This window comes from Neomonachus schauinslandi, chromosome 9, assembly GCF_002201575.2.
Source record: "Neomonachus schauinslandi chromosome 9, ASM220157v2, whole genome shotgun sequence".
In the NCBI taxonomy this organism is placed as follows: domain Eukaryota; kingdom Metazoa; phylum Chordata; class Mammalia; order Carnivora; family Phocidae; genus Neomonachus; species Neomonachus schauinslandi.
Genome location: NC_058411.1, coordinates 92,005,016 through 92,019,427, shown reverse-complemented (window position 1 = coordinate 92,019,427; position 14,412 = coordinate 92,005,016). Strand labels below are relative to the sequence as shown.

General features: G+C 40.5%; 1 protein-coding gene across 1 annotated transcript in view; it reads left to right on the top strand.

Annotated features, from left to right (window-relative positions):
- The window catches only part of MYO5A (myosin VA), a 201,593-nt gene that overhangs the window by 121,153 nt on the left and 66,028 nt on the right, over positions 1–14,412 (top strand). Inside the window, exons 15-22 of the mRNA XM_044918191.1 lie at positions 115–276; positions 1,481–1,578; positions 3,708–3,794; positions 3,882–3,990; positions 6,331–6,542; positions 7,468–7,624; positions 11,443–11,682; positions 12,715–12,963. Of these exons, the coding sequence (XP_044774126.1) occupies positions 115–276; positions 1,481–1,578; positions 3,708–3,794; positions 3,882–3,990; positions 6,331–6,542; positions 7,468–7,624; positions 11,443–11,682; positions 12,715–12,963 (1,314 nt within the window). The remainder of the gene's footprint in view (positions 1–114; positions 277–1,480; positions 1,579–3,707; positions 3,795–3,881; positions 3,991–6,330; positions 6,543–7,467; positions 7,625–11,442; positions 11,683–12,714; positions 12,964–14,412) is intronic.

Sequence of the window (14,412 nt, the reverse complement as noted above, 5' to 3'; positions counted from 1 at the left end):
GACTTTGTAAAGGGTTACTGAAGGAAGGGAAGCCCTGTGGATTCCAAGTCTTCTGTGAAGGTTTACGCTTGAGTTTATTTAGAGTATAATTATCTTTTATTGTTTCTGACTCAGTTTAAGATGCTACCAGAATTATTTCAAGATGATGAGAAGGCCATCAGTCCAACATCAGCCACCTCGTCAGGGCGCACACCCCTCACTCGTATTCCTGCAAAGCCCACCAAAGGCAGACCAGGCCAGACGGCCAAAGAGCACAAGAAAACAGTGGGGCACCAGGTCAGTTCTGGGGAGCTGCCACTGCAGGGTTCCTTCCCCTCAAGCTGAGTTGAAGCCTCAGGTCTTCCTCTGTCAGTCCCCCAGGTGGGGTCCTCAGGTGGGGAAAGGCTAGAGCTCTTACTATGAGAACACGTAACCATCCCCTCCTGCTCCTCTCCACCCAGCTTTAGACCCATGACTCTGCTTAAGCCTGTCCCAAAATAATCTTCTCTAGGTCTTGATTCTTGTAGTGCATATCCTCCCTCGCAGACCACTGCTGCCTTTGGTTTGTCCTCTGGCCATTTCCTCTCTGGATTTGTACAGAGCACCAGCTCCTTCAGGGCAGGAGCAGAGCCCTCTCCTTTCTTCGATGTCCTCGGCTCTGTGGGGCGTGGGAAATACTACACACATGCACAGTGCCTGAACAAGGCTGGGGGCCCTGGACGGGAAGCCAGTCAGCTTGCTTTCCCGTGTGGGGGACCGTGTGCCCAGGTGAAATAGGAAGCAGGGCCCAACACAGGTTTGGGGCCTCCAGGCTTGACCTCGTGTCCCTGTTGGTAACCCCACGGTGGCTGTTCTCTCCCACCCTCCCGCTCATTCCTTGCGCTTTTGGAAGTCACCTGCTACTTCTTCAGTCTCCTGTGGCAGAATTCCCAGTGTACATGATAAGTGGACTTAATATTCTTCAAGTAAGGATATTTTTTAGTCAAAATTCTGAGTTCACAACAGAAAGCTACAGGAGCCTGTGTTAAAGGAGGGGGGAGGTGAACTCTGATGTAAGTGATGGACTTTGGGTGACTGATTTGTCAGAGCAGGTACATCAGTCTTAACAAGTGTACTGCTCTGTTGGGGGTACTGATAATTGGGGAGCTGGTGCCTGCGATGGGGCAGGGGGTATATGGAAAATCCTTCTTCAGTTAGTTTTGCTGTGAACCTAAAACAGCTCTAAGAAAATAAGAAAGGGGTGGCAGGGAAAAGTGGTGGGAGGAGAACAAATGTATATTTAGTAGAATAAGCATATAAATGGCAGAGTTTAAGCAAATTTTAACCTAAAGCCCTATATGCTTATTTAGTAGCAGCCCCCTTCTGAGGCTGGGTCAAGTTCACAGGAGGCAGAATCATCTCCAAATCTCCAATAGTATCATTGGAAAAAATTTTAAATTGTTTTTACAACATCGATTTTGATAAAACCCTGATGGCCCTTTCTATTCTGTTTTTCATGCAGTTCCGAAACTCCCTTCACCTACTTATGGAGACCCTCAATGCCACTACCCCTCACTATGTACGCTGCATTAAGCCCAATGACTTCAAGTTCCCATTCACGTAAGTATTTCTCAACTACTGAGTTAAAAAGCGTCCAAGTCTCATAAGGATTCCCATACTAACAGAAGGAAAAAAAACATTTGGGTAAATCTTCATGTCTTGTAGAGGGAAATCACTAGTTAATAATTTTTTTTTTTTTAGTTTTCATTTCCTTTGGAGAATGTGATAATAAATTAGCAGCTGGCCTTTTGAAGATTTTAAAAGTTGAGGTCAACCAGGCATTTGTAGTTTTTTTTTTTTTTTAAGATTTTATTTATTTATTTGACAGAGAGAGACACAGCGAGAGAGGGAACACAAGCAGGGGGAGCGGGAGAGGGAGAAGTAGGTTTCCCGCTAAGCAGGGAGCCCGATGCGGGACTCGATCCCAGGACCCTGGGACCATGACCTGAGTCGAAGGCAGATGCTTAACGACTGAGCCACCCAGGCACCCGGCATTTCTAGTTCTACTTTCTGTTTTAAATTTACTTTAATTCAAGATCTTTCTGGGCTTTTGTTAATTTGGGCATTAGTTAAAACCAGAGCCCGGTGGAATAAAGCTGCTTTGGCAAAGGTTCACAGTTCTCTCTCTGCTACTTTCCAGCTGTTGAAACCATCAGAGCCTGTCTACTATTACCAAATGTCTTGCCCTACATCAAATACCATGTATGAGGGGGAAGTTTTTTTTCCTCAAAATGGCAGTTTTTCTCTAGTTTTAAAAGTAATGCACATGTATTGTAAAAACAGTTTTTAAAAAATATAAAATAACATAAAAATTGAAAAACATTCATAATACACTAAGGGATAACTGGTATTAACTCACATACATCCTTCTTGACCAACTAACATCCTTTCCTTCCCTGCTGTGGTGTGTGTGTATGAGCGAGAGAGACACTAATAAAAGGGGCTTGTGCTGTAATTGTGGTTTTGTATCTGCTTTCAACTTAATAAATTGTGGATGCTCTACATGTTAGTAAATAAAAATCCACATCATCATTTTAATGACTACATAGTATCTCATCATATAGATATGTCATCATTTATTTAAATTATTCCCTAAATGATGACCGTTCCAACTATGCTATAATAAATATATTTTGCCAAACATTCTTGTATATTTGCCTGATTATCTTCTTAGGATAATATATTTCTAGAAGGGGAATTTGTGGGTCAGATTAGGCACACTTACCAAAGGTTGTAAGGGTACTCTCACTGCATAGGGTACGAGTGCTCATTTTCCCACCCCCTGCCAATCCTGCCCTCTGAGGTTCTGCCTTAGATGCAGGGCAGTTCTGAAAGACTTATATCCTCCTGATTGCCAGGAAGCGCTTTCTGGAGGCACTGGGAGGCAGAAAAAGCTGCCACAGCCTGGGCCACTCTCCTGGACAACCTTAGGGGCCATTACCTTCCATCAGCCAACCCCATCTCCCACAGCCAACAGAACACTCAAGAAGACAGTATAGCACAAAGCTCAGATAAGGTGCTGAGGGCTTAGCTGGGGGAGTACAAAGAGTGACCATCCAGCAAGGGGCAGGCCTTGCTACTTCCTCTCTTAGTGTCGGTGTAATGTTAAGATGCCATTTGTCTAGAGTAAAATAAATATAAAGTATATAAGATATAGTACAAAATAAAAATAATTGATATTGGTGTGGACACTATAAGTCCTTTGTATGTACACACAAAGTTGAATAGAACTTTTAGAACACCAATATTTAAAAAAATAATAACTGGATGGGGCATATTTAATTTGTTCTTAGAGAAATCTCCAGAGTTGGCCAGTCTTTATTCTAGGGAAGCTATATATGGTGTGCTAGAGAACTAAGAGAACAGCTCATCAGACCAAGCCATTTAATGAGTATGGGCAAAGTACTAAGGAGTTTTAGGTTTCTTTAAATATGCCCAGTGGTATTTGTTACAGGTTTGTGGTGTGAAGTACAAATAATGTTTATGGCTCTGCTCTTTATTTTTACTGCTAATTGTCTCCTCCCCACTGTCACACAGAGTTTTCCATTGTGATCCCCACTCCAACTTTTGAATGTTTTCTTTTCTAATTTTTCCATCTGGCTCCTTACAAAAGGGTTTGATCTCTGGAGTGAGGAGAGTAATTTGTGGCTGTTGCCAAGCTTCTTTCTGTATCACTGCTGTTCACACAGGTTTGACGAGAAGAGAGCAGTGCAGCAGCTGAGAGCATGCGGCGTCCTGGAAACCATCCGCATCAGTGCAGCGGGCTTCCCCTCACGGTGAGCGTGGCAGGTTTCCTATGGAAGGGATCCTCTGGGAGAGATTCTTACCTCTTCCAGTAAGCTGATGTGAGTTTTTTTATATAGGTGGACTTACCAAGAATTTTTTAGCCGCTACCGTGTCCTAATGAAGCAAAAGGATGTGCTGAGTGACAGAAAGCAAACGTGCAAGAATGTGTTAGAGAAACTGATACTGGTAAGAAAGATCTTCATTTAACTTCATCTGAACAGATACTGGCCAAAGGCCTTATGATTGTAACATTTCAAAGCCCTGGAGAATCCAAATACCACTAATCCAGATTATTCGGGGTTGGGAGGGTGGTGGGGGCACACTGTCTTAGAGGTCAAGGCTCCCTGTGCTTAGGATGCTAGACCTAGTGAGGGGATGGTCTACTGTCAAGGAACAGGATGGTGAGGTCTGGAGAGGTCTGGACCCAGACTTGAGACACACTCCTTTTAGAGATTGATTATTATCAATAAAAGTTCATCTCATACTTATTTATGGAAGATATCAGGCCAGATACTATGTGATTAAGAAAAAACAAGTCTTGTCCTAAGATAACATAGTCTCTCTTGGAAATTCATGCATTTTAGAGATAAGTATAATATGCCTTAGTGTCTATCAAATACTAAAAAAATCAGAGGAAGACAAAGCCACATGTGCTATGGGAAGGAGGAACAATTCCATGGAAGAGGTGTGTTTTGAGTTAGGCGCTGAAGAATTGGTGAGATTGTATAAAAGTAGGACATCCTAATAGGGAGCAAGGTGTGAAGAAGTAGGAAAGCATAGAATTTGCTCAGAAAACAGTAAAGTATTTTTTTTCTTTTGTTGTTTTTTTTCCCCCAGTATAAGACTGATGTATGGGACAGTAGGGATTTAGTTAAGAAATGTAGGTTGGTGTTTGAAAAGTCTTGTATGCCAAACTAGGGAGTTCTTAAACTTCAGAATGCATCAGAGTCATCTGGACAGCTTGTTAAAATACAGATTGCTGGCCCCCAGTCCACAGAATTTTTGATTCAGTAGGTCTGGGATGGGCCCAATAATAACGTGCCTTTCTAACAAGTTCCCAAGTGATTGTGATGCTGGTCTGAGGACTCCATTTTGAGAACAGGTAATCTAGTTCACGAAGAATTTAAGATTCATGAAAGTTTTTTTTTTTTAAAATATTTTCACTTGTTTTATACTAGTTTGAATGGATTACCTCACTTTGAGGTAATTAGTCCTAATTACTAACTATTAAGTAAATGTGATATCTCTTCTTTGGTAATAATAACTTTTTTTTTTTTTGGAAGAACTAAGGCCACTTTCTTAGTAATGTGTAAAAAGAATCACGCTTTTGGGTTTGGACCAACACCTTTCTAACCTAGGTTCAGATGGGAATGGAGAGCAGAAAGTAAGGACAGCCCTACACCCAGACCATGTTGTCACCCAGACCACACCAGGCCTGGCTCAGGGCTGTGCAGGGCGTGGGTGTGATAGAGGAGGCTCACGGCAGAGGAGAGCAGGGCTGGAGTGGGGAAGCTGAGATGGGACAGGGAGAGGGAGAGAGGAGCCACATTCTTGCTCTGCTTGTGTCTCCAGCTAAGCTGCCTATGTAAACTCTGGATTTAAATTAAAATAGTTTTAGATGTTTTAGGTATATATAGAGATTTCTGATTTTTCTGGGTTCACATACAAGATAGGAGATACCTGTTTACCCTGAAAAGTGATTTTCTTTGTTTTCCCTTAGAATTTCAGATCATGGTAGTGATTATTATAAATAAATTCCTCTCTTCTTTTGACATGAGCATGATTAATAACCTGCATCCTTCTAGATAAGGTGGATAAGACTGTGGTAGACCAAAAATAGCATGCATGCCTGTATTTACTGTTCCACTCTGCTTGTAATCCAAAGTCGATGAGCAATACAAGTGATTATGTTCTTATAAAAGGAGTTTTGAAATTCATAGAAGGATTTTAGATACATTTATAGGGTTGTGTTTATTTTCAGATATTGTTGATTAAAGGCAACAGATAACTGTTGCAAATTTAACTCTTGATCAGAATACGCCAAGTTTTTTGTTGTTCAATTCTTATTTTGTGTGCGTGGCTTCCTGCCTTATTCTTCGTGCTGGTGTTTTTGTCCCTTCAGCTTTCTCATGGAACATACAGCCCTATGTAATGCTTACAGTCTGAGTCAGTCAGAGAGAGTGTCATCATCTCCATTTCCTTGAGATATTTAAAATCCAAACATGCAAATAATAACTGCATATAACACACAACCAAGTTTTTGGCCTCAGATAATAATTTCCAGGTAGAATGATTCTGGAAAATAACTCTTAAACTGCAGTTTTCCTTAAAATCCCTTCTATTTGCTCAACTTGCCTAGGATAAGAAATCCTTCTCCATTAGTTAATTGTGATGTAGCCCAAGTTTTAGCTAATAGATTCATCCCTTTACTGATTCTGCTTTTAGACTTATTTTTTTCTCTTTTAGAGGTTCATTTATATGGTCATCATTTCTACTTCTGAGTGTACAATTTCTTCCAAAAAATAGGACAAGGACAAATACCAGTTTGGTAAGACAAAGATCTTTTTCCGTGCTGGTCAAGTGGCCTATCTAGAGAAACTGAGGGCAGACAAGCTGAGGGCTGCCTGCATCCGGATCCAGAAGACCATCCGAGGGTGGCTGCTGCGAAAGAAGTACCTGCGCATGCGGAAGGCGGCCATCACTGTGCAGAGATATGTGCGAGGCTACCAGGCCCGATGGTAGGTCTCTTGGTGGCCTGTCCAGCCTGACTAATGGCCCCTGAGCTCGGACAGCTCACCTGGTTCCTTGTCCAACCGATGACAGTTTTTGGTGGTCTTAATATTTGAGAAGGCAACACCCCACCTCTTCTTAGTTTCAAAGAATAACAGATTTACTCACAAGACAGTTAGTAGAATAAAATTTCACTCACCCTATTATGAATCATTTGGATTCATCTTCAAAAAAATTACTAATTACTGCCTACTCGTGTCCTCCGTATTTTTTATTTTTTTGTACTTTTATGTGGGCTTGAAGGAATCATCTGTAAATTAAAACAGTCATGAATATGTGTAGTTAATAATGATTCCACTGAGGAGTTTTCAGGAGCAATTAACTGAGAAGATCTGGAGGAGAATGAGACTTCAGTGTGATTTACATATGAGGATAATTTTAATTTAGAACTCTCAGTAGAGATGAATTGATGGTGAAGAACTTATGCCCAAACAGATAGATTAGGGAGAAACATCACATGTTAGCAATGGCTAGATGTAAGAAAGCTGGTGGTAAGTAAGTTTGGGATTACTGTGGACAGCCAGTCAGCTGTGTAAAGGGGACATAGCCTGGGGTAATGAGCACCGTCCTAGAAAGAGAGAACCTTTTTGAGCTGCACTTTCTTTATTGTCCCATATCAGGGAATATGGGACATCCTACTTTTCAGGGTTAGGGAAGACTCAAATCAGATAATGAATGCAAAAATGTTTAGGGGAACTATAAATTGCCATACAAATATAAGTGATTTAACTTATACTAATATTAGAATAATAACAATGGAGGTACTACTTATTATGCTAACAATAACAGCATATATTGGTGCTTCAAGTTCTACAGGATGTGGTCCTGGGTTTGTCTGATTACTGACTGTGCACCCCTCTTCTCTTTGGCCAGCTATACTAAGTTCCTGCGCAGAACCAAGGCAGCAACCATTATTCAGAAGTACTGGCGCATGTATATAGTCCGCAGGAGATACAATATAAGACGATTGGCCACTATTGTTCTTCAGTCTTATTTGCGAGGTTACTTGGCCAGAAATAGATATCGCAAGGTGAGGCATTATTTCCAACTTTGTTTATTCATTCCATTAACATTAATCAAATTCCAGATTTGTACAAAATACCACAGGGCTTCCTGTGGACATAGGAACTGAATGGAGACAACCAACAATTGAAATATATTTTAAAATATTAAATAAGTACATTTATTTATAAGTTTTTTAAATTAACATATAATGTATTATTTGTTTCAGGGGTACAGGTCTGTGACTCAACAGTCTTACACAATTCACAGCGCTCACCAAAGCACTTACCCTCCCCAGTGTCCATCACTCAGCCACCCCATTCCTCCCACCCCCCTCCACTCCAGCAACCCTCAGTTTGTTTCCTGAGATTAAGAGTCTCTTATGGTTTGGCTCCCTCTCTGGTTTCATCCTGTTTCAAAGTACATATATGTATTAACAGGATAGTGGAAAAATACCTTCCTTTTTCCCCCTTATCTATGTAATTTGAAAAAAAGTGACTGTATTAGTTTCCTTTGGCTGCTGTGATAAATTACCAACAACTAGGTGGCTTAAAACAATAGAAATTTATACTCTCAGAGTTCTGAGACCAGAAGTCTAAAATCAGTAACACTGGACCAAAATCAAGGTGTCAGCAGGGCTGTACTCTCTCCAGAAGCTCTAGGAGAGAATCTGTCTCTTGCCTCTTCTGGCTTCTGCCAGGGGGCTGCCACTATCCCTCGTGTTTGTGGCCACATCACTCCAACCTCTGCCTCCATCCTCACATCATCTTCTCTGTGTGTCTAACTTCGCTTCTCTTGTCTGTCTCTTCCGAGAGAATGCTGGTGATGGATATGAAGCCCACCTGGATAATCCACGATAATCCTCCTATCTCAAGACCCTTAATTTTTTAAAAAAGATTTTATTTATTTGAGAGAGAGAGAGCATGAGAGAGAGTGCAGAAGCAGGGGGAGGGCGAGGGATAAGCATACTCCGTGCTCAGCATGGAGCCTGAAAGCAGGGCTCGATCCCACAACCCTGAGATCACGAGCCGAAATCAAGAATTGGAAACCCAACTGACTGAGCCACCCAGGCACCCCAAGACCCTTAATTTAATCACATCTGCAAAGACCCTTTTCCCAAATAAGGTAATCTTTACAGGTTCCAGGGATGAGGATCTGATGTCCTTGGGGGCCTTTATTCAGCTGACTGTGATGAGCTTTGAGTACGTAGAATATATGACAGATGGGTGGAAGATCATACCAAGAATGAAACAACCTTAGAAGAATTTAACATGGTGAAAAGGAACTAAATTGCATTAATGTGGTGCTCCAGCAATTTTTGACAAATAATCTTTATATCTAGCAATAATCAACATGACTATAACGGATCACCAAATAAATCTTAATCCTTACCTCTGACAGTATGTGATCTAATTGATGGAAGATTTTTCTCTCTCTTGTTTTGGCAAGGTTTTGAGTTTGTCTTTAAGGTATATTCTCAATAAGCCAGAAATACAGTCTGGATCTTAGAGCTCAGTGGGCATCACCATTAGAAGGAGCATCAGTAGAGTGATTTGAGGGACATGTCTCTGGTCACAAGTAGTGCATAGGTGTGGCCAGGTCCTATTTATCTGTTCATCTTACTTTCTTATTTTGAAATAATTTTATTTATTTTTTTTTAAGATTTTTTATTTATTTATTCATAAGAGACAGAGACAGAGGTAGAGGGAGAAGCAGGCCCCCTGCTGAGCAGGGAGCCCAATGCAGGACTTGATCCCAGGACTCTCGGTCATGACCTGAGCCGAAGGCAGGCGCTTAACTGACTGAGCCACCCAGGCGCCCTTGAAATAATTTTAGACAACAAAGAAAAATGGAAAGTTAATGAGGCTTGAATGAGTAAAACACATATAGCTGTGTTTTGAAGAAAATGTATGAAGACAGCTTCTCCAGGTCTTTCTCTCTGCCCACACCTTCTGGTGCTCTTTCTCTACAGGCATGAGCTTTCAGGGAGGGGAAAAGCCTTATTAAATTTGACCTTTTAGATACAACAAACTGGTTACCCTCCCGTTTTCCTCAGGAACATCTGAACTGGGCTGTGAGGCCATCGGTTTAGCAGAGGCCCTGGCCAGCTCAGCTCCCACAGTGACTGGACACAGTGGGGGTGGCAGGTTAGAGGCCAGCTCACATACAGGCCAGTAGCACCCCGTCAGTGCTCCTAGCTTTGTCTAGTCCAAGCCTCCCCTTCGTGGGATTTGGGCATCTTAAAGGGAGAGCAGGTGTCATTTAATTTCTCTGACTCACGGATGGACATGAGATTGAGGGTGGAAGCTCTAATTATATGCTGTTTCCATTTGACTGAAATTTCAGAAATGGACCAGTGTCCGGAGTAACGTGGAGAGAAGGAAATGGCATAGGAAAATTGGCATTAATAGCTTTGCCACTGTGTGCTGAGTTTTAAAGTCTGAAAGCCTTCAGTTTCCATCACTGAGTCTTATCCATTTTGTCGCTAGTCATCCAGACAAGGGGCTCCCTCAGGATTGTGATGCTCAGTGAGACCTCGGTCTGCTCGCCTCGCTGCGGCATGATACACGCTGACTGGCTGACTGAGCGGAGACTGAAGGCTGCCTTGGCATTAGGAGAACAGCCGGAAAGGGCAGCCTTCAATTGCCAGAGAGACTGTTAAGGTCGCCTAAACACCTATGACTTTTTTTTGTATTGAAAACTTAGCCACTTATTAAATGTATTCTCTAGAACGTTACATTTTTCTTTGTTAAATGATCCAAAAACAGGAGCTATTCTTCTACCAATTTTATCAAACTACTGTCTATTTGAATAGTTTTAGAGATTTTTACATATAAAAAGTTTCATAAGAGGTACATTATATCCATTTGTAGTAATTGTTAATACTTAATCAAGTACATACATACATTTAAATATCGGTTACATCACATGGTAGTTATTCCATAAAATCAGACTTAGAAGGACCTCAAGGGTTTGCTAGTTTAACCTTTCTTAAATTTCAAGAATTTTTTTTTAATTCAAGAACTTTTTCTTTATCATTTCTGGAAATTGTTTATATAATCCCTACTTGATGGTCATTACTGACAATTTCATCTCATAAGGCAACCTTGTTATAAGTTGTTTGTAAGTTTAGGGGAATATCCTCTTTCTTTCTTTTCTTTTCTTTTTTTTTTTAATTTAATTTAATTTTTTTTTTTAAAGATTTTATTTATTTATTTGTCAGAGAGAGAGAAAGATCACAAGCAGGAGGAGTGGCAGGCAGAGGGAGAAGCAGGCTCCCTGCTTAGCAGGGAGCCCGATGCGGGACTTGATCCCAGGACCCTGGGATCATGACCTGAGCCGAAGGCAGCTGCTTAACCAACTGAGCCACCCAGGCGTCCCTTTTTTTTTTTTAGAAAATACAATATAAAATCAAAATTAAGATTAGTTCATTTCATCTTTTATTTTTCTTTTAAAGCTCCATCCCTACCACCTTTGAATTCCATACGTGGATTCCTGCTACATTTGAAATAACAATGGGAAATCCTCACTAAAATGGTATTCCTCAAATATGGCAAACAAGAGTGTCATTTTTTTTGTTTTTTTGGGGGGAAGTCAATAAATCAGTAATAAACTTTGTAGTACCTCTAGCATTGGCTTCTACAGTCAGCTTACTGGTCATACCTCATGTCTTCAAGCACAGGTTTGTGATATGTAAAATCCATCTAGTACATTATTGGTTCAATTTTTTGTATCCTTCCCTTTAGGCAGCATATGGATTCTCAGCCTGACATACCTGGGTTGATAATGTTGAACCTCGAGTCTGGTCCAGGGTCTGACATTACCTGTACTTATCTTTCTCTGCAGATGCTCCGTGAGCACAAAGCAGTTATCATTCAGAAGTGGGTCCGGGGCTGGCTGGCTCGCACCCACTACAAGAGGAGCATGTATGCCATCATTTACCTTCAGTGTTGCTTCCGGCGGATGATGGCCAAGCGCGAGCTGAAGAAGCTCAAGATCGAGGCCCGCTCCGTGGAGCGCTACAAGAAGCTCCACATTGGCATGGAGAACAAGATCATGCAGCTGCAGCGCAAAGTGGATGAGCAGGTATGTTTTACTCAGGAGCCCCGGGAGTGGGGCCTGCTAAGGAACTGCGCTGGATTATTTTCAGCAGTGTCTCCCCTTAACTTTACTTTTCAATCATAGCAAAAAAAAAGTAAAATAATAATGACATTAATGTCATTATGGAAATAATGACAAGCTCATAGGTAAGATTATACTTGCAAGGATGAAGGGAGGAAATTATTCTGAGAACATAGACCTACTAGCACTCCAAACCTTTATGACCAAGAGTCATATTGTACTTTATACTGTATAAATCTCTTTCATCATTATCATTCATTTGCATTAAGTATAAGGTTCCTTTTACAGATGAGTTGTTTAGCATTGAGATATGGTAAAAGAGGCAGGAAGATGTCCATGCTTCTGAGGAATGTACAGTCTATTTGCAGGGATAAAATTTGATTTCCTAGAGATAGTTACTAAGTAATATTTTAGCACATGCAAACAATATAATAGTAATTAGTAATACATAAACACTGAGGAGGGCAAAAAAACAAAACAAAACAAAACAAAAAACCCCAGAAAACAGAATAAAGGGGATTCATCAGGAAGAGGGAGGAGTTCATCTGAGTGGGAAGAGTTTTGAGGTAATAAAGAGATTTGTAAGTAACTTGTGATTTTGAGGCCATCTTATTATCATTTTTCTGAATCACCTGGCTAGCATATGGCTTTCAGTAGAACACTGATTTATTTTCAAAAGCAGGTTTGATTTTTCTATTTCTGGTTTAAGAATCAGGAAATTAAGAATTTACTGTAGTAACTCACCTTGTGACCATGAGAAAATCACATCTGTGTTGCTCATGATGTAAAACAGAATTAATTCTGCCTGTTCTCTTCTCTCTTTATGTCACTTCAAGAGGGTATTGATTGTAAAGGTTGTGGTTAATATTTTGTTTAGATATGGTATCAATGCTATGATGATATAGCATGAGTATGATGAATAAATACGTTTTCTCAAAATACACTTGATATATATATATATGTTTACTTATTGTTACTTATATGTGTGTTTAAAAGAACAAAGACTACAAATGCCTCATGGAGAAACTGACCAATCTGGAAGGAATATATAACTCTGAGACCGAGAAACTACGAAGTGACTTAGAGCGTCTCCAACTAAGTGAGGAGGAAGCTAAGATTGCTACTGGACGGGTCCTCAGTCTGCAGGAAGAAATTGCCAAGCTCCGGAAAGACCTGGAACAAACTCAGTCGGAGAAAAAGTCCATTGAGGAGTGTGCAGATAGATACAAACAGGAAACCGAGCAGGTAGGAACTAGTTTTCATATCCCCATCTACTCCTTTCACAGAGGAAATGTGCTGTCGTCATGACCTGGCCCATGTGGCTCAAGGTTGGTTTCAATCGAAGGTGAAATACAAATGTTTGTTTATTGTTCATTATTAGTGTTTTCCAAGCATGTCTCCCACAGGATGGATGAGTAGTTGTAGGTCTTTTAGTAGAACCTTTGGACTTTAGTAAGAACAGAGGCAAAGTAGTATTGTAAGAAGAGAATTAATGGCTAAGTGCGTACTCTACATTCTTTTTCTTTAAATACATAGGTCTGGATGAAGTGTAGACTCCTTTTTCTTCAAAAGGGTTAACATGATTAAGAAGCCAATCAACAAGTGAAATGTCATTAGCTAATAATAGAGATCTTTATGGAAACCTGCATTAAGGCTGTGTGAGAAGTCCAAGTGGGAAAAATCCAAATGTCTGCACACTGATTATAGCCAAGGGCTGCTATGCAGATAGAAAAACAATAGTGCTTATAGATTTGTGCTTTTACATTACAAATTTATATCAAAGTTTATATCAAAACTTCATTAAATACAAAAAACATTAAGGTTCTCAAGCAGCAATGCAATGTATTGTTTAAAATAAAAGTACCTCAACATAAAGCTTATTTGAAAACTGTGATAGATTTTCATAAATTCCACTAGTATTACCATCTTTAAATGAAAACAAAGTTGATTGTTGGCTGTGACTATTGGCAAGACTCTCAATTTCCTGTGCTTTTTCTCTACTAACTTCTGAATATATTTTTTTAAGATTTTATTTATTTGAGAGAATGCATGCACAGGGTAAGGGGCAGAGGGAGAGAGAGAGAGAGAGAAACAGACTCCCCACTGAGCATGGAGCCTGACATGGGGCTCAGTCTCGCAACCCTGAGATCATGACCTGAGCCCAAACCGAGAGTCAGACTCTTTCTTAACCTACCTGCACCACCCAACTGAATATTAACACAGCCCTCTTTCTCTGTCTCTGAACTCCTGATAACTTTCTCTTTATTATTAAAGCTATTGCTTTAACATGTGACTCTTGATCTTGGGGTCATAGTTTGAGCCCCATGTTAGACATAGAGCTTACTTTAAAAAGAGAGGAAGGAAGGGAGGGAGGGAGGGAGGGAGGGAGGAAGAAAGGAAAAAAAGCAAGTTGTTAGGGGAGATGAACCATGAGAGACTATGGACTCTGAAAAACAAACTGAGGGTTCTGGAGGGGAGGGGGGTGGGGGGATGGGTTAGCCTGGTGATGGGTATTAAAGAGGGCACGTATTGAATGGAGCACTGGGTGTTATACGCAAACAATGAATCATGGAACACTACATCAAAAACTAACGATGTAATGTATGGTGATTAACATAACATAATAAAATAAAATTTAAAAGAGTTCCTTGAATTTATGCTTAGAGACAGGAATTCAAATTTTACTTATCACAA